The 20555-nt window shown below is 40.0% G+C and overlaps 1 protein-coding gene across 1 annotated transcript; it reads right to left on the bottom strand.

Moving 5' to 3' along the window:
* Positions 1 to 344: 344 nt before the first annotated feature.
* On the bottom strand, positions 345 to 18668 carry golga2 (golgin A2). Its single transcript, XM_079235424.1, has 28 exons — positions 18606 to 18668; positions 17182 to 17361; positions 15377 to 15445; positions 14232 to 14384; positions 13853 to 13899; positions 13416 to 13479; positions 12548 to 12604; positions 12005 to 12085; positions 11445 to 11483; positions 11269 to 11331; positions 10519 to 10612; positions 10314 to 10420; positions 10067 to 10125; positions 9739 to 9880; positions 9441 to 9530; positions 9000 to 9107; positions 8779 to 8866; positions 8082 to 8224; positions 7660 to 7878; positions 7232 to 7345; positions 6784 to 7008; positions 5889 to 5988; positions 5686 to 5777; positions 5019 to 5397; positions 4684 to 4845; positions 4488 to 4594; positions 4176 to 4362; positions 345 to 3806 (listed from the first exon to the last, which is right to left on the bottom strand). Exons 1-28 carry the CDS (start codon positions 18651 to 18653, stop codon positions 3538 to 3540), a joined length of 3486 nt encoding a protein of 1161 aa, XP_079091550.1. The 5' UTR covers positions 18654 to 18668; the 3' UTR covers positions 345 to 3537.
* Positions 18669 to 20555: the final 1887 nt, after the last annotated feature.

Raw genomic sequence — 20555 nt, forward strand, 5'->3', positions numbered from 1 at the left:
TCAATGTACATTTCTCTGGGTCGACATGTTGAAATCACCCACCTACATCTACTATGGCCTACTGATACTCCTTAAAACCTACGCCGCCAAGTTTGCCAGCAAGACATTTTTCTAAACGTCTTCACGGTGGCTGAACAGATTTTGATCAAAGTCCATCTCCATTCATTCTTTTGTAATAAGCACTAAACACAAACTTGAAAGTACTTCTAAACAATTCTAATTATTTAACTGAACATGGGTGAGCAAGGGAAGAGACCTTTTGTCACAGTGAAAAAGGCAAAGATGTAAATAATCAAATAAACGATGGTCAGATCAAAATAATGAAGAAATCAAGACACAACGTGTTCAAGTTGCTCAATCAGTTTTAATCAGGAGAAGGGGAGAAAATATTACTCGAGGAAAACAACAAATCAGAAAGCTTCTGTCAGAAGCAGCCCTCGAACAAATCAGTTCTCTGAATGATTCTTCATTTCCATCCAAACATTACATTAAAACTGATTAGTTGAGATACTAACGTATTCCAAATAAATAGAATATTTCCTCTTTTTTAGTCAATCTTTGTATTAAATCACAGCCAGTCAGTAACCGCCAACAACACACAGTCCACACAGCCAGTAAACATGGCAGAGCAGCGTTCCCCCACACACCAGGCATAATGAATATACAATATGTTACACAGGTACAGTATATACACCACCTTTACTTTTACCGTAAAGACAATAAATGCTTTCTCATTGCTATTGGTTTCATCACGCATAACATATTTAACAGTGAATCAGAGAGTGTGGGAAGTCATTTTATCCACATTGCCTTAATTGTTATTTTACAAGCCCCGAAACAACACTAAACTAAACTCTTGGTTTAACCAAAAACATCAAAAGAAAAATAAATCTTATTTTGTGGCATTTTTCAAAAAGGGAAACCAAAAAGTGAAAGAATGCTAAGAAGCGAGGAATTTTTTAAATCAAGAATGATTAAAGTAAATGTATTCGAAACCCCCTGTTATTAACAAAATGTTGCGGTTTAATGTAGAGGCTGCACTGTTTACTTTGCCTGTAAAAATGTTACAACTGTAAACTACATATGGCCTCCACATATTACATTTCCCTTTCTATAATAGGTTTAAAAGACCAACATCTGCCCTAATGCATTCTGCCCCGTTGCATTTAGTGATAAATAGCAAGTGTGCTATTTAACAATTGAACAAATGTGTCCTCTACCTCAAAGTAAACACAACAGAGAGGATCTTAAAATTCAAAGACATCCAAAGTGAGTTCAAAATACCTCCAAACGCAGTCACTGGGATTTCTGTATGCCCCTCCTGTCCTTGCATATTAAAACCATGGGAAGACTCTTAAAAACCAGAGGCCTCTGTCGTGAATTAATCTGAAGTGAAACATAAGTGAGCTGTGACGTCGTAGCTCTTGGTTGCTAGTTGCAAAGGGAAAAGGCTTGACAGTGAAGTTGTCAATCAATCCATCCTCCAATCTACATTTGTGAAAATGAGTATCTCTCCCTTCAAGCTAGACATGTCCTAAGTTTAAGAAAAAAAGGTTATAATGTTGGGATCCCCGAAAGAGATTTACTCAAGTGTTGCCAAGACAAGAGCTACAAAATATGAATACAACAATTTTGACTAGTTTTGGAAAGACTCTCATATTCTGATTGGTCCCATAACTTTGGGATATCACCTTCTATTCATATTTACAATTCACCCTCCGAGTGCAACACTGCGCACAAACACACACACACACACACACACACACACACACACACACCTTCAATTAAATTAATTAGCTTCAACTGGAACCCTCGGCTTCAGACCGTGGCGTCATAGGATTCCCCTTTTCCTCCACAGAAGTCATGAAGCCAGCTAACGGGCTCTGTGGTAGAAACGTTGCTGTCCAACCAGCCACAGAGGGAGGAGCCGAATGAGAGGCTTTGTACAGTTTTAGTGCAATCATACTTACATAATCTGATAGAACTCTACAAAAAGTACAACAGATGCAACTTCGGATGAAGAGGAAACAGTTTGGATCTCACACACACACACACACACACACACACACACACACACACACACACACACACACACACACACACACACACACACACACAAATAAATTCACACAGTCCAGTTGTAAGGGATGTGCATTATTTCATCTTTGATATGTGGAAATATAAGCAAACGTAACAAAAGACAGGCTCATTCCAATAGAGTTTGTTGAGAAACTTAAAAAAAACAAAACAGATAAAACATGAAATTTAAATTAGAGCTCAGTTATAGTGGCGCAGCTATGGTGATGAAATAAATCATCATCATTTGTGAGGAGGCCAGCCAAATGCCTCAGGATAGAGAGTACTTGAAGAAAAGAGAGGCGACTTATGGAGTGCATTTTAACACCATACTTCCTGTAACTTCCTCCAGTCACTGCACCCCAGTATCTATCAGGTAAATATCAACAAAAAAGATAGAGAAAACAATAATATGGAAAGCAGCTCAAAGCGCAGCAGCCCAAGCTCTACCATTTATCAGAATTACACTCTGAAAAAAATGCCTTAATAACCAACTAAAATATGTTTTCATGGGATTTATAAATTGCATCTATCCCCTCAATAACTTTAGAAACCACCTTTTCATAACAGCGGTGACTTCTCTCAATCGAACAGGATGTTTGACATCACAACACACATATATTAACATTTCACATTGTACAAAAATTACTTATTTTCAGTGTTTGGAGGAACAAAAAAGGTAGAGAAAAGGTTATTTTAGGAACAGTACCAATCTACGACACCTGCCTCTGTCTTCCTGAATCTTATCATGTAACTAGTAAAATCTTTACTCTGAAACAGAACAGCGCCTCCAGTTCAAAGGCCAGTCTGAGCCCTCAGTTTCTCTATCTGACTTAAACTTACATCGTCCTCTGCACCTCTTCTCCTCGTGCGCCCATTCACCACCATCAGCTCTCCTCACATTACACAAACATACGGGTAAATACTCGGGTTATTACATTCAAACGCAATGCTCTTATTTGGCATTTGTACAGTGAATTGTGTAAAACTGAGATCTGCACTGACGTTGCACACATTTTTGACAGCTCTTGTACTGCATCAGCAAGGGTTCGGAATATACGGCCCTTTTATTGCACTTATGTGTAAAATGGTAGGACAAGCGGGGACATGGTGATTAAAAATGGTGGTATGGAGAATAATTAGATTGCTCTAAGAAATACTGGTTATCATAAACAAAGAACCCCATAAAAACGAAAAATAGATAATACACTCCTTTTAACCAAGCATGTGTGCCAACACACAGAGCAGAGAGGGGGGCATGTAAATGTAACGGGGTCAAAGACATTCAGATATCTGTGACTAATGTTGCAGGGTGTCATTTCTTGAATGTGTTTGTGACTATGATCAACAAGCTACAAACACGGTATACTGTGGTGATTAATATTCCCCAGACTTCAAGACATGTCCAATATCTCATATACATACACACAGACACACGCCAGCCTCAGTCACAGCCACACCTCACACCACCAGGATCTTGACTTCGTCCTGTTCGTCAGGCCGGTAGAAGAAGGGGATGCAGGGGTTCTCCCCGAGGAAAGGTGGGGATCTTTGTGCTCCCTGGGGGTTCTGGATCTCCTGGAGCAGCTGCATGATCTGCTGGGCTGTGCCGTCCTCTTTGGGCCCCAGGGGCTTGGAGTCATTCTGGGCTGACCCACTCGACAGCGTCTGGGACGAGGGGGCTTCCAGGCCTGTGGTGGGCTCCGATAAAGGAATGATCTCCATGGCTTCTGCAGCAGGGAGGGGAAGAGGGCAGCATGGGGAAGTTATATTGAATATAAAAAAGACCCAATATAAGGACTTTTATTCTTACTTTTATAAACAGAAAGTGGCATTTTAATTCTTAAAAAACAACAAAAAAAACAGTGATATCATTTACATGGATTATCTGACTGCTGACTTTAATTTGTGCAGTGAAATCCAGAGTGACTCGCCTATACTCTGACATCTGATTAAGGTAAATACTGCCGACTGAGGTCAATGTGGTCAACAGCAAAATGTAGTAAACTAAGGCCAACTCAACCTCATGGGTGGATGTGGCTCGAGAGGGGACACACTCAACGGCCACTGAAGTGCACACACTGTGTGGTTGTGCCTACCTGCTCCACTGAAAGCATGCAGGTGCGTGTGTGCGTGGTGCTCCAGGTGAGGGGGATCCTCCCCAACAGGAAGCAGGTCGGGGTTCACTGTGCCTGCGCTGGCTACAGCTCCGGTGTAGCGGCTGTACCAGTCGTTCCTCTCAGCCACCAGCCTCATCACCAGATCCTGCAGCTCTGCCAGCTTCGCCTAATGGACGATGGCGAAACAATGACAGAAAACTGAGCAAAAACATGCATCATGACAAACATGGTATGGAAGTACAACGGACTGCATTGATGGTTATTCAAAACAAAAAGGTTGCTCTCCAGTACCTTCATCTCCTCCTTGTCCTGGGCCAGCATGCTGATGTATTGCTCCTTCTCCTGGTGTTTCTGCTTCATGATGGCCCGCTGACTCTGGTACAGAGCTATGTACTCCCCTGGAAGACAGACGGAGAATGTAGTAACTAATCAGTAGTGATGAAGACTAAAACCAAAGCAATACAACAAAAATATCCTTCTGTCTCACCTATAGTGTCCGTCTCTCCAGACAGCTGGATGCAGCGGTGCTCCAGCTCCTCCACCCTCTCCTTCAGGTCAGCTTTCTCCCTCATGATGGAGCTGAAACGCTGCTGAAGCTTCTCCATGGCAGCTTGCAGGGCCTGATGAACTTCCACCGGTACTCCTCCTTCTGGGATCGTATACAGCGGATTAAGATAATTCACTCCAGAAACTAAAAAAATAATCTATATGATCATAAATAACTACAGATTATAAAGCGCTCTAGAGACACGTATTCTTGGACATTTCATTGTAAAAACATTAGCATGCTGACACACATACAAACCATCTAGTCTTCCTCACCTGAATGCTCGTGACTCTGTTCACAGTGACTGTGTTGGCCCTCATTGTGATCGTGATCGTGGCTGTGGCTGTGATCGTGATCGTGGCTGTGATCGTGATCGTGGCTGTGATCGTGATCGTGGCCGTGATCGTGGTCGTGGCCGTGGTCGTGGCCGTGATCGTGGCCGTGATCGTGATCGTGATCGTGATCGTGATCGTGATGATGGTCGTGATGATGGTCATAATCAGGTGCGCGGCTGTGGTGTTGGTGCTCAAGGCTGAGGGCCAGGGCGGCCTGGTGCCTGGCTGCCATGTGGAGCCGGTGTTCCTCCTCCAGTAGCCTCTTGGCCTCATCCCTCTCTGCCTCCAGCTGAGTCAAAGCTCCACGAATAAACTCCTCCTGTCGGAGGAGAAAGAATGGTGTTGAGGTGTTTTTTTGCCTCATATGTAGTTAAAAATTAATCTGACTTCATTGAGGTTTCAAAGTCACTTCTGTATTAGACTTTTCTGCATCAAAAATATAAATTAATTATTCAAACTGACAAGGTAGCAGACGTATTATGTAAGTGTAAACTTCTAACATTATTGAGACGTTCAGAATGTGTACTAAAGCAAAGGAAATCAGCAAATCCTTTTCGAATTTCTTCACACGTAGTTTTTTGTGAAGAACATTCATCACCATCCTCACCATCTCCTTCTGGCTCTCAAAGTCTTCTGGGATAACTATGGAGGAGGATTTCGCTGGGCTCTCTTGCAGTGACTGGCTCTCCACTCCATCTCCTAAGTGACAGAATGACAAGCTTTAGAAGGCGAGAAGAATTCAATCTGAAAAAGCTCCAAGAAGACAAAGGCTTAATAAGTACCAATATACCAGTCAGAGATACATCTTACCTTGGTCTCTGGATGATGTGACAAGAGTTGAGCTGTAAAGCAGCTCCTTCACCTCAGCCTTCAAATGCTCGTTGTCTTTGACTACCATTTCCAAATGCTCCTGGAAGGGGAGGGGGAGTCATTAACTTAGGCTACACCCACATGAGTATGTTTCCTTTTAAAACCCCGGTTTTAAAAGGAAAATGATCTCAGTCCACAAAGACATTTAAATATTGTTTTCTAAATAATTTCAGTCCATACTATCACCACTGAAAATCAATATCACATGACAAGTCATGTACACTGGGCGTTGTGGGTGCCAGTGTAAACAGGAAGTCGATTGGTTGCTTAGTTACAGAAAACACAAGTATTATAGTACTCTTTAATAATAAAAAGTTCTGCATGATACTTAAGATCGTGCTCTATAATCTTCCTCTTTACACTCTAGATTTAGTGGAAAAAACAAGTTGCAGGTCTTGCGCGCTCTCTTTCACACACACACTAAACTAACTTTTTTTGATTTTTTTAACTTAAAACATATTTTGTCAACACACACATCTCATTAATTTCTTCGCTTTCGTTGGTCTGCTTTTACACTCGTAGCTCTGCCAGGTGGCTGAAGTCCCTGTCGTACTGGAGAGCATTTATGCTTTTGTTCGTTTACATTTTCTTTGTGAACTTCACGATAGTTGTGAAGAACAAAATAAGAATTAATAAGACAAGGAAAGTTGTTGGTTTTGTGTCCATCGCCTTCCTCAAAGACATCTGCTCCGTAGGACTGATAATGCCACTAGACTATGTTTTAAAATGGAAATCTAGTAGTGTAATACATATAATAATAAATAACATATGTTTCAAAGTTTTTCATACATCGTCAATAGTCACGTGAACAAGGCCTTATTCCTAAAAATCACACCTGCGCTTGCTTGAGCTGATTGTGACTGATCTCCAGTTGCACACGGCCCTGGCTTTCATCGTGCTGCAGCCGGTCCATGAGCTGGATCTGCTGCAGATACTGGTGGTGGATCTGTTCCCTCTCTGAGGCCAGGGTCTGGTAGCCCGCACAGTATTGCTGCAGGTGGGCCACTACCTGGTCCCTCTGCTCCATCAGACCCTGGCTTTCCGTACTTTTTAGTTCCAGCTGGAGCAAAAGGGAACAAAGAGAAGAAAAAAAAAATAATACCAGGATGAAGCAGAAAACGACTGCATTTTCAAACAAATCATTTGATCTCTTTCTATTGTGTTAATGCACTAACTAGCATGTGTATGGCAGACAACACATATTACAAATAATATAAAATCATATAAAAGAAAAAGTAACATGCAGAATTGGGTGTCATTGAGTGTTTTGTGTTTAGCCATACCTGCTCCTTGAAGTCATGCAGTTTCTCTTGCAGCTCCCCCATTCTGCGAGCCAGCTCCTTTTTCACATGTTGCTCTGACTGGATGGCAGTGGCGAGCTCCATGTTCTCATTAGTCTGTACAAATGAAGCAACAAGAATTTTGCTTGAAGACAGGAGGCCCCCTCTGAGATAGTAATTGCTATGAATGTCCTTTCCTAATATGTGAAACCTTTGTCAAGTTATTAATAGATAAATTAATCAAATCGTAGAACAATAACCAAATAAGAAAGACATGTAAGATACATTCAGACACAAAATGTATTTCAGGCAAGAAGGCCAGACAGTTGTAGGAAGAAAAAACGTAGGACAGAGTCAAAAGCATAAATTACAGCACTTTCAAAATGTGTCTTTAATAAAGGACAGATGGACAACTAGATTTTCAGCCTCACCAGTTTGACAAAACCGTTCTGTAGCTCAGCCAGCTGGTCCTTCAGTGTTCGGTTCTGGGTGAGAGCACGGCTAATCGTGGCCTTGTCTGACTGAACATCCTCCAACATGCGCCGGCGGTCGTCTCCCTCCTCGACCTGTCTCTCCAACTGCCGCTCCATCTCCCCCATACGCGTCTCCTGCTCGACACACATGCGGCTCAGCTGCTCGTTATCTCGTAGCTGGGGGGAAATATTAGAAGCCGAATAGAGACATTATGGATAAGAACCAATCTATTGCAAATCAATTGGTGAACCTTTTAAATGTTATGGGCTAATGGCCATTATAAGACTCTTCATCACATATAATTCCATAACAATCAACGACATTAACTAATTATTATCTAACACACGACTGCTCAAGAATGTGTCAATGAAATTCATACCTGTGCCTGGTACTGTGCGATGAGAGCGTCTTTCTCCTGATGTAGAGTGTTGAGGGCCTCCTGCAGAGCCACCTCACTCTCTGATGGCCCCGAAGACTGAGGCTCTGCATTATCCAGGGCCTCTCTCTCCTGGGACAACAACACTGGAGGAAGAGGAGGAGGAGGAGGAGGAAGACAGATGAGAGAAATCTGGTTTAATAATTTTGTAAGAGAAAAATACTGTCACCAGTGTGGGCCCAGCATTTAGAATGCTACAGTTCATAAGAACATTAAGCTTTTAAGGTTATGTTTAAATAAATATTACCATACACAATTATTTTTTTAAATTTGTTATACTTTTAAACTATGTGAATACTTACAATGAAAGTAAAATATTACAACTTCATTAATTTAAGCCTGAACCACACTGATGTTGGGGCAGTATTGAACACTGCGACACCAGTTAACAATAGTGTCAAACATCTGTCTGTATGCACCATTGTGGCTGCACATCAGTGTGCTTTAGGCCTCTTTCCCTCTGAAGTTAGTTCTGCTCGATCACAGAAGCACCTTATCAGGTGTACATTGCTGGAAGACAATAGGAGCCCATTCCATTCCTTTCAATATAGCTTATTTACCAAAGGTCAATAGGCAGCGCAAGGAAGGAGCAGCCAAAAAGCTGTGAAAAGGAAGAAACACGCATGTGTGAGCCTCTTACCTGCAGCATTTTTTAGCTCTGTGATGCTGGCTTCCAGTTCCTGGACAAGGCTAATGTTTCTGTCCCTCTCCTCTGCCACCAAAGACACCTACGCAGACATCAATTCATCATTTGTTTAACACCCACAAAATTATTAAAAAAACAACAAATAAAATACAGATTTCTTTACTTTCAAAACTATAATAAACGTATGTCTATGCTGATGTTACTATATAGTTCACCTGTGTTAGCAGCTGTTCCGTTTTGTCCTTCCATACACGACCCTCCCCTTGGAGCTGCTCTGCGTAGCAATCCCTCTCTGTCTGCAACTGGCCAATTGATTCAATCAGCTACAACATCAAAAACATTAAGCAGGGGATGGTGTTAACAAGACAATAATAAAGATCGACGACATCTCATGGGTCATTTGATGGCGAGGCAAACAGGAAAGTTACAATGATTGTGGCTAAGGTATATGTTTTTAGAACAAATTGTTGCAGGGATAGCTTTGTTGAGTTGCATTAATTTTATACAACAGAAACAGTTTATCTGCTAAAGAGCCACACCCTTTAAAAAAAATATCAACATACTTTGAACCAACGCAAAAGGTTTTAAATGAATGTCCACATGGACTGACAGTAGCATGACACATAACTGTAAGAGAAAGGTCTTTGTACACAGACCTGGTGGTTATGTTCCTCCAGCTGCTGCTTCTCTCCCAGCAGTAACTGGACCTGCTGGTTGGCACTGGTGGGATCTGACTGACTGGAGCACTAGAGAGGGAAAAAACAATTGGAGTGAAATGCAGGTAAATACATGAAAAAAACATCACGTGTGCATTGTCGGCAAACAAACATGTATAGCTTGCAATTGAAACTAAAACTTGCTGTGAAGTTGATCCAACACTTCAGATTATTTTTAAGAGGAAGATCAGTATACATGTGATGTACTGTAAAATGTTGTGCCTGTGTCTTAATGCACCTGTTGCAACATGAGATCAGCTATCTCGAGTCTCTTGCGAAGATCTTCCACCTCCAGCCTCATTGCGCCATTCTCCTGTGTGCTCAGCTTTATCTGCTCCGACAGCTCTGACTTCTGCTGCTTCGACTCCTCACTCAAATTACTGTGAACACACAGATATGCAGAGATTGTTCATGTTACCTACCCGCTTTCAACAGGACTTTGGAGAATTGCGTGTGCCATCTGTTGGGCTGCAAATTATTTTATGGACTCTAAATACTATTTATCTTCTGCTGTGGAAATGTTACGAAATATGTCTCCTTGTGTATTCAAGGACTAAGTGACTTACTTTAGTCTAAACACCTCTAGCCTCAGGCTGTCTCTCTCCTTTTCAAACTCTTTGTTGTGCTGGAGACAAAAAGGAAAATGTATTAAAAATAACAAAGACACATGACACAGGCAATTAAAATGCAGCATGAAGGTACATGTATATGCTTTTGTATGTGGCTGTTTTACAAGCATGCGGCTCATTGTGAGTTAATGAATTATTTTTTCTATGAATTCTGTATAGGAGTAATTAATGAAGAGCGTGTTACCTTTTCAAACTGTTTCTGTTGTGTTGAGACAGAAGAGAGAGTTCTCTCCAGCTCTGACACTCTCTGCTTTGTTGCCTGCAGACGGTTATTCAGCTCATCTGCTTCAGCTACACACAGACACACATACAAACTGTTAAATAAGGTCTTGCCAAGATGAAAACGTTTCGTTCAAGTGCACGTACGGCCGATTATAAAACACACGCACCTGCTTTCTGCCGTGCAGCGTGTTGTGTGTATTGTAGTGCAGTTTGTAACTCTGACTTCTCTGATACCAGTATACCAATGGTCTGAATGTGAACCTTGGGAGAGGACAGACAAACAACAACGTGGGACAAGATCAGTGGTTCTCAAATGGGGGTACGTGTACCCATGGGGGTACGTGAAGGCACTCCAGGGGGTACGTGCAATTTCTTTTTAATATATTTAAAATTAGTATCCATTAAAAAAAAAAAAATCCTTTAAAAAATGTTATTCAATACATATTCAATAAAATATAAGTGTAAATTCAAAAACTGAATTGTATATATTCTATATTAAATCAGACACTGATGGCACAGTGCTGTGTATTACATCTTTTTTCAACCAAAAATGCTTTGTGCTGGTTAGGGGGTCTATTTCATTGAAAATCACTGAAAAAAGGTTGAGAACCACTGGACTTAGATAATGTCCATGATTTTACATTAAGTCCCTCATTACATAACAACATTAACTAAATACAACTGTATACAGAGTACAGTTCAGTCCTTCAGCCTTGCTAGACAGACCACATCATGGTATGTTCTCAGATTACATTTCATATCAGGGTGACACCATGGGCTCTGGCATTCATACTGATACATGACATGTTGTACAATGAGGCTTTTTACTCTTTTTTTTTCTTCGATGAAACGGTTTCAGACATTCTAAAAACGCACTTTTATAACAACTCCATGTATGTGTTTGGGTAAAAGGTTACCTGTAATTGCTCCCGCATGGCTCCCTGCTCTTTTGAAACTCTCTGTTCAAAATCTTTTCGCTCCTTAAGAAAGAAAAATACCAAAGCTCATGAATCAACAGCAAGGAAGTGAAAATTCAGTAGACTGGATAAATTAAGACAGGAATGAACAGGCAGAGAGAAAAAACCCTGTTTACCTTTTGTAGCTGATCGGAGAGCCCCTGAGATTGCTGTGTCTGCCAGACCAAAAGGATATAGATATTAGTTTGGGAAAGACCGACATTTCTTTCATCACCTCTGCAGCAAATCTATCCCTAGAAACATCATTCTGGCACAAAAGCCCTCATCTGAATGCCAGACACGACAGGGATAGAACAAAGTATTGAAATGATAAACCTGTTCTGTTATCGATGTTATGCTAACCTTTTCACTTTATTTGAAGCTTTGAGCATATTACTGTTAGTGTGCTATAATAGGGCATCTGCCATCAGGTTATGACAGCTCTGACCGTAGTGTGTCCATATTGTCCCTTATGCAGTGGTTGGTTACACCTTGTAGAAAAGCTATATAAAACATTGTAATCCATGCATGATTTCTACTAGTGTGTGGTTACTCAAGATGACATGCAGAATGCATGTAGTACATGCAGAATGTACTACATGCATGTGGTAATTGTGGGATGGCTAGAATGAGGTAACTCCAATCACACAAACACACCCCCTCCCAGACAAACACACAAACACACACAGCTTCTTACCAGCTGGTCTAGCTTGGTATTTAACTGAGAGTTTGTTAGCTTGCTGGACTCCAGGGCGGCTGCCATCTCCTGGTTCCGACCCTATCACATGCACACGTGCATCCGGGAAAGGAGGGGGGGAAAAGAAAAAGAAAGAGAAGGATAAGGTGTCGCGGCAGAAGTCAAATAAAGACTTTTGATGTGAATTATTAACATGGAGGCAAACAATACCACTTCTACAAGTGGAGCAAAAATGTGTTTTCAATAATGAAAAATTAAGTCAAATGTAATGGAGGATTTTTAGTTAAAGGTTTTTACTTTTTCTACAGCCCTCAACAGAAAGACCACTTAACACATCATTGCTCTTGAAGAGTTGTATTGCTATGTGCTAGTTTCTTCCTTGTCAGGCATCTAAACAGTCATCCACTGCCATTGATCGCATCACATTATAATACATTTTAGCTCAAGGCTCACTTGGTAAATTGAGTAGTATTAACAAACTATTGTAACCTGACTTCTAACTTGGGCTTTCTGTTTATAGAAAATATTGGATTTATATCTTACCTCCAGCTCTCTCTCACCAACAGGTGGACTGTCCCCATTCACATATGCAGAAGAGGACTAGAATGACACAGACAAGCAAATTATTGCACTTTCAACACAATACCTTTTAACACAACACAATATAATCATATGTCAACAATATGTTAACCCTAACCGGTTAGCCCTCAATAGTAATAACATCAAAATTAACAAAAACAATCTATGACAAAGTTTCTGTAGACATTCATTAAGAGAATTATAAAAGGTGTTTCAATAAAAAAAAGACCTTTATCTACGAGCTCAAAGCTGAAATATACTGGATGCATTGCAGATTGGCAATCGGTTTAGTCAGCAGTTATAACACCTGTATTTCACAACCAAGTGGGGCAATCATGACTAAAGATATTTTTTTCTCAAATGTATGATAAAACAATGTGCTTATTAAGTTCACATACTACTAAACCAGAATTATATGTGTTTATAATACTCATCTCATTAATCCTGTTACTCAGCAGATAAAAGGTCACTGTAAACTGTGTCTCAGAAACCTGACAAAAAGCACACTTTGTGATTTGCTGCTGACTGTGCAAAACTAAACCAAACCAAGTTCAGAGGAAATATATAAAGCTGGTGCGCCAGTGAATGCAGTCAGTGTGCTTGAGGCGATTGTGGACAACCGGTAAATCTGAAATGCATTCCTGCTAAGAATAGATGCAACACACCACAAATACACCTCAAATAAAATCAGTGATGGTGTTTCATAGTTATAACACTGAATGACAAATATGTGTGCGTGTGTCTGTGTGTGTGTGTGTGTGTGTGAGAGAGAGTGAGTGTGTGTGAGGGAGGGAGACAGACAGATAGGACATTAGCGGTCCTAAAATTGTACCTCAGAGACAAGGCCATTCAGTTGCTGTGAGAGCTGTCGCAGGCTCTCTGTGGAAGACAGTGGTCTGCAGGATAACAGACATAAATAATCAATCACACACATTAACCATGTAGGTTACTATGTTGCATTAGTAATCAATGGCAAGAGTAGCAGGATATATTGCCACAGTAGTATTGCTTATTATACCTAGTTTATGACAAATGTTATGATATTAAAGTAGTCTCTAACATGCACAATATTGAATGTGCTGAGAATAAATTGACATTATTGAATAAACTGCTTCCAAAAGGTTTTACCCAGCCCTTAGTTGCTATAAATCTATATTGCCATATTCTAAACATATTTAACTGCAAATGTGCCATGATTTGTATATGGTGTGCGTTTCCATAAACAGATTTAAGGGTGTGTCATGGGCAGTGACGAATCAGGAAACCCACCTATTTTCCTCCATTAAACTCTCATTACCGTTGGTATCCGAATATTCCTGCAGAAAGAGAGTAAGATCAAAAGAGAAAAACAGAGTTAGAGGTAGACAGACAAACAGGGAGAGAAGGAAAACATAACAAATATGGTACAATTTGATTAAAAGAATTTGCGTGATGACAAAGTAGATCCCAAATAAAGAGGGGATCTGTTGTTTTTGTCAGACATATTGGTAAAAATACAGCAACTGGCAATATACTTTTTAGAACCATTATGCTTAGGCATATACTCTTAGATGTGAAGGATATACAAGAGTAAGAAGGAGAAGACAATATTTGATTTTAGAGAGGGAGAAAGACAAAGAGGGAGAAAATGACAGAAAGAGAGACACACCTGGAGGTCAGTGTTATGACCAACAGACTCAGGGTTAGTAGCAGCGTTAGTGCTAGCGAAGTTAGACACGGGTGAGCCATGACCCAGCTCGCCCTTTGGGTCCTCCAGCACCTGGGGAACTGAAGACCCGATGGCCTCCATGTCAGCAAAGGCCTGAGGTGACACATACACAAAAAATGCTCACACTGGTTTCATGGCAAGAACAAGAGCAGTTATGATGAAGAAACAACAAAACAGAAAGATCACGATGATGTCTCAAACTGTGTCTGCTTTGAGGTGCAAGGAAATAACTTGATTACTGTACTGAATCTTGTAATGATACAGTTCAATTGACCCAATTATGTAATTCATATGTCCAGATTAATGGGTGGTTGTCCACAGTCTAAGAGGAAATAGGAGTGTAATAGGAAAATGAAGGGTATCTATATATGTGGTCAATAGCTACAAAGCACTTATAGCAGGCTCTGTTATTTATGGTGACAGCTGTAGCAAGGTAGCGGTTACACAATGCCCATTGTTTTCCACCATCGTTACCCATGACTCTCTGAAGCGTAGAATGAAAGCACTGAAATACGCAGACTATGCTGTATAAATAACAACATTGAATTGAATGATGCCAAATAAAATAACGCATCTCTTTCACACTCACTCTGACTTTAAAGCTAATGCAAGCAAGACATCTGTAATCCTTTAAATCAGGCAGAGAACAAACAAACACAAACCTAGCAATGAGAAGACAGTTGAAAAGTGTACACGTACATTTCTTGCTTTCCCAGAAGTATGCCTGCTTTATGCAACAAGATGCAGATAACACAGCCATGCAGCTACTAAGACTCATACACTGTGCATACTTCTACATAAGAGGGTAAACTCTAGGAGATCACCAACAACACTGGGATACACTCTTAACCGTTAATGCACTCTCTTGACAGATTTAAAAGTACCGATGCAAGAATTTGCACTCAAATCCATTCCATGCTTTCTTGTCTGTGTGACAAAAAAAAGAATACGTGCACTTGAGATAAGAATAGGGAAGCAAGATACCAAATGTAATGCTTCAGCAGCTATTTACAGCAGAAGGATGCAGAGACAGAAAAAACAGATAGGGCAAAAAGAAAGGGAGAGAGAGAGAGACAGAGGCTCACCTTACTGTTGCCATAAGGAGGTAGGACTACTCCATTGCTTTGACTAAGTGCTTTCAGAAAACAGTCAAACTTCAGGAGAGAAGAAACAAAGGTGGAAAATGAAAGAGATGTGAAAGGGGAGAGACTGATAGGGTGTGTTATACGGAGAAACCGAGGCTAGTATGTCCGGCCCAAGAGGTCAGAAAATATTGCCTGCATTAGAGTAACCTAATCAGAATAAAAAAGTGTATTACTAATGCAAAGAAAATGTAAATCTGAATAAGAATGCAGGGGCAGCGCAGCATTTCTCCTATTGCTTCAGCTTCCTCTACAAATCAACTCTCACATATTTTCCCTTGCAAGCACAGTTAACCTGTGCCAAGTCTATAATTATTTGCCTATGCACTTACCTTTGTATATAAAGCAAATTTAGACAGTGTTGTCTTTCCTAAAGGCCAAATAATTATGTTTGGGTAAGGCGCAGGCAGAATCTTAACATGAATTATCATCAATAGCAAGCCAATGATTGTCAAATTTCTCCTGTGCTCTGACCCCTACAACTGAACTCCATTTGGTTATTGCCAGCATCCATTATCCAGCTTTAGATTACATGAATCGATCCAGTCTTGAACAACCAAAATCAAACATGTTTGGGAAAAAGAAATGCATCAGAACAAGCAACGAGTCTCAAGAGTTGAAACTAGCCCAGACTCTAACCAGGCTTAGAAAACTACTGACCGACATCATCTGTGGAAAACTGACCTGAATGACAGTCAGCCACTGTGTGTGAAAGCTCTGTGCTGGAGTCACATACCTACTGTAACTGTGAGTCCTCCTGGACACTCATGTTGCTTATAAGAGCTTTAAAGCAGACCACAAAGCGAAGACCACACAGAAGTAGCGAATGCTTAATCTTTAAATGTAATAGTAGAGACAAGCAGCAAATAATCAAATTAAACCAACTATCTTATTACTTGTTTTGTTAAAATAAGTCTTAATAAAAAAGAGGGATTCAGTGCTTCCACGATTATGATTATTCATTTTTACTAATCAGATAAATATCATCGTTTTGATAAAGATTAAACAAGAAGCTATTAATAAAGATTAGAGAGGAGACTGCCAGTCAGGATGACATCGCTTTCAAAGCATATCAAATGTATGTAATATGAATGTGTTTTTACAACATATCTTTTCAAAAGAGCCCTACAAAATAAGGTTGATATTACACAAACCACTGTCCAAAACTGATGGTCAGTTTACAAAAAGAATTACTTAAAATGCATACTGATCATATCAAATGAGTTATAACTAAGACAAAAATTGAGTGTACAAAGTTCATCATATTGATCATCTATGAGCACTTTGAGAAAATATCTCCACTTTTCTGCATTATAACCATGGCCACTACCTCCATCTCTCGTCCAGTGTGCTTCTCTGACTTGGATAAACATTATTTTCACCCGGTCATTTGGCCAGCAGAATTGTCAATACTGCTACTGTGTTCTTGGCACTGTGTGTGTTTGATAACAAGGAGGAAAGTGTTTGCTGACTTGATAGTAAATCGGCTTTTTCATTTCAAGCGGCAAAATACTTTGTGATCAATGACCAAGCCCATTATAAAAAAAGCCAATTTATCAGTGAGTTAAAATGCTTTCTAATGCTATAACAGTGTTTTAAATACAAATCGGAAACTGTTCTGGAAAATACACATTATATATACACGTAGAAAGACTGTCAAGCACAGAGAGAAGTTATTTGACCAGCAAAGGCAGAAAGAGAAGTGGGTAAATATATGTAAACATATAGACAGCCTGAGACCGACTTACATTGTCTGAAGAGTTTTTGTCTGTTGAAGGTGCATCGTGTTGGTTTTGTCCCTTCACCTTCCTCTTCTTCTTGGCCCCTGCTCCGCCGCCGCCACCTCCACCTCCTCCTCCTCCTCCTCCTCCTCCTTCCTTTTCTCCTCCCACACTAACAGGGGAGCTCTTCTGCTGAAACTCTTTCAGCTGAGCAGCACATGAGAAAAGGAAACAATATATGTGTAAAAAAGTGCACCAAGCAATTATTTACTGCCAGAAAGAAATCTCCTCTGCTGCCTTTTCAACGTTACACTTTGTTGTATTACCTCTTCTCACAAATCGTGCAGTAGGCCTTTGCAATTTTCCCTGACTTTCAATCTACTAAAACATTGATGATAACAAGTAATCACTAACCACTGGAGGGACTTGTCAAGCTAACTGATTGGGAGATAACCCGAGATGAAGCAGGGATGGACTGCTCCCAGCTAGTCAAAGATGCAGTTTTATTTGTACAGGGAAAAGCATAGCCACAGCCAAGAAGTTATTGACTGTCACTTTGACATACTTGTTCAATGACTTAGTAAACCAAACAAGATTAAATTGATAATTTGCAGCAAACTGTGGGGTTGAACCGCAGCGAAATGCAAAGTGTTGTCACCACGAGAACATTGTAGAGCAGCAAAGAATGCTGACAAGTCATTTCCCGAAGCTAACATTTCACAGCTGAGAAGACCATCTTTTTGAGTAGCACCTAAGCTAGCTCTCAAGCACACAGCAGGACGGGGAAGAGGGGTGTCAGCTGTCAAAACAGTCCCCGTCATTCTGTCCTCCTCACTGTGCTTCAATGCGAGCTCAGCGTTTGCTTTAACATTGTTGTTTGTTAACCATTCCCTAATATAATTGTGCCATCCTATAGAAAAGACAAAAAGCTGCCGAGCAGCTGTGTGTTATCCTTTACACTAATACAGAGCAAACTATTCATTAGTTAGCCAGCTTGCTAACGTTAACTTGCCTTAGTTAGCTAGCTAGCACGTTAAGGTTAGCTAAACACCACATCACGTTAATCACATTTAACGTTAGCTGGAAAGACACAGAAACCCGTTGGGTAAAGGGAGTAAGTTAAGTTACTCACTGACTAGCTACACGACGTAAGATGATTTAAAAACCTCAAAAACCTCAAAAATAGTCAGCATAATCAAGGAAAGTTAATGCTACCAATAGAGGCCTAGAAGAAGCACCGATCTCTCCTGCGCATTTAAGCCTCAAAAGAAGCAAGAGAGGCGGGACAAGCGACAGCGCAGAGGTCGGGCGACGTGTAATGACAACACCCATGCTCCGTTAAGAAAGGTCTCACAAGACGAAAGAAAACACCAGCAACGCAAACCTACAGAAGAGAGACAGGAACAGTCTTTCTGGTGTTAATCAGCCGGGTCAGTTGTTAAATACTTTACCTTTTTCTTAGCTGCAGCGAGTTTAATTTGCCTGCTTTGGTCGGCCATACTGCTGCTTTGGTCAAAGACAGATCGGACCACGTCATCAGTTTGGTGCCGGTTTGCGTCTCTGCCGGTAGGGGTCGCAGAGGGATCTCCTGTGTTATCCATGTACGGTCTATGGTGCTATCCCCCCTTTTTTTTATAATTACAAATCTCCCGTTTCTTTTATTGGGTTGATATGTCATAATTGTCAAATAGTGCAAACAATGTTTAGAACTAAATATGTGGTAACGTTGTTGTCTTTTTGTCCATACTTGTACTACATGTCTTGCTTTATGTAACCTGTGACACTGTAGTTTGTGTTTTAGACTTTGTGCTTTATTCAACGGAAATTGCCACGACAGGGCTTGTTTACTTTTTGAACTTACATAGCCTATCCATTAAACAAACAGGAAACTTTTAATGAATAATTGAGGAATTATTCTTAATTTCTTTTGTCAGAAATGTATTTCTTTTCTTTTAATTTTGCTCACAGTAATAATGTTTATTTGCGCAGTGCTGAGGATTATGCCTATCTCAACACAGATCATCTCTATAGGGCTAGGCAAATACAGATGAACAAATACACTCTTTGATGATTTAAAGGTCTCTTATCGCCCTTACTTACATGAAATTTAAGTTACAATTCTGCAGAGCACCTGGTGATCCTGCAAACTCAAAGAAAAATGGACCATGTTCAAGATTCATATTTAGGACTTGTTTACTGTAAGGTAGTGCAGGAGAAGAATACGACATTTGAAACCGGTGAAATTATTATGGCCTTCAGAATACTTTTAACAAAATCATGGCTTCTGATATATCTTCACATACTAATTACTTTGTTTAGTCACTGACATTGTTATTATTATTGTATTTAATTTAGGTTGTTATTGTTTTGACCTGTAATTATTTTGTGTATTTATTACTTGACATAAAATCAAGTATTATTCCAAGACTCAAAAGTGTAATACATGTCTAAAGACTTGACCCAAGTCCAGAGCAGTGGATGACAAGCAATCCTGAAATTATATTTAGTAGTATTGTTTTATTTATGTTTTACCGCATGCCTCTTTCTCTCTTGTTTAAATTTAAAAGAAGCTAACTCTGTTAACAAACAAAATAAAAATAAAATTGTTTCACTGAATTTTTTTCACTTATTTCCGGAATGCATATTTGCAGACAGAATAAAGCATGGTCATTGATTCTACAACACATCTAGACACACGCTGATTTGCTTTGGAAAAAAAACAATATCACCCAATTGGTAGTGGTTGTTGTTGTAATAAGAGTATTTCTCCTTGTGTTCCTCATATTTATTTTTGCCATCCCAAGTAATAATGACTAAGTTTGCCACTTTAACAGAAGAGGGTTCATATAGACTGAAGTCTATGTGTGGCTTTGGACACCAGTTATCTGACATTGACCTATTTAGACTTTTGACATAGAAGATTGCATTTGAACATCCAAGGTATGTAGTTTTGTTTGATATGGGTTGTGGCCAGCTGAATCTACAGTGTACAAAATAATTACATACACATGTAATAAATATGTGATCACTGAAACAGTAGTCTAGAGAAGGCCCATGTTAAAACTTGATAGTCAAATTATTGCAGGTTGCTTGCTTTTCAAGGTGGATGTCTTGCACCATGTTTGCATGTACATCCACTGATGAAACAAACAGACAATCCAGTCAATCTGATGTCACATCCTTTGCTTTTGAGCTAACTAGTCACATGCATACTATACAGATTTTGCACATGTCTTACTCATTGTAGGAGTCATCATTACTTCTCATGACACAGTATTACACATCTTGAAAACAGCGATTATCTTATCTTATCTTAGACAAATATGAGGGGGGCATTTTTTATTAAGAAGCATCACTAACTTCAAATGTATAAAATATGGAAATTGCTCTCTTCCTGAATC

This window comes from Taurulus bubalis (genome assembly GCF_910589615.1).
Source record: "Taurulus bubalis genome assembly, chromosome: 19".
NCBI classification, from domain to species: Eukaryota; Metazoa; Chordata; class Actinopteri; order Perciformes; family Cottidae; genus Taurulus; species Taurulus bubalis.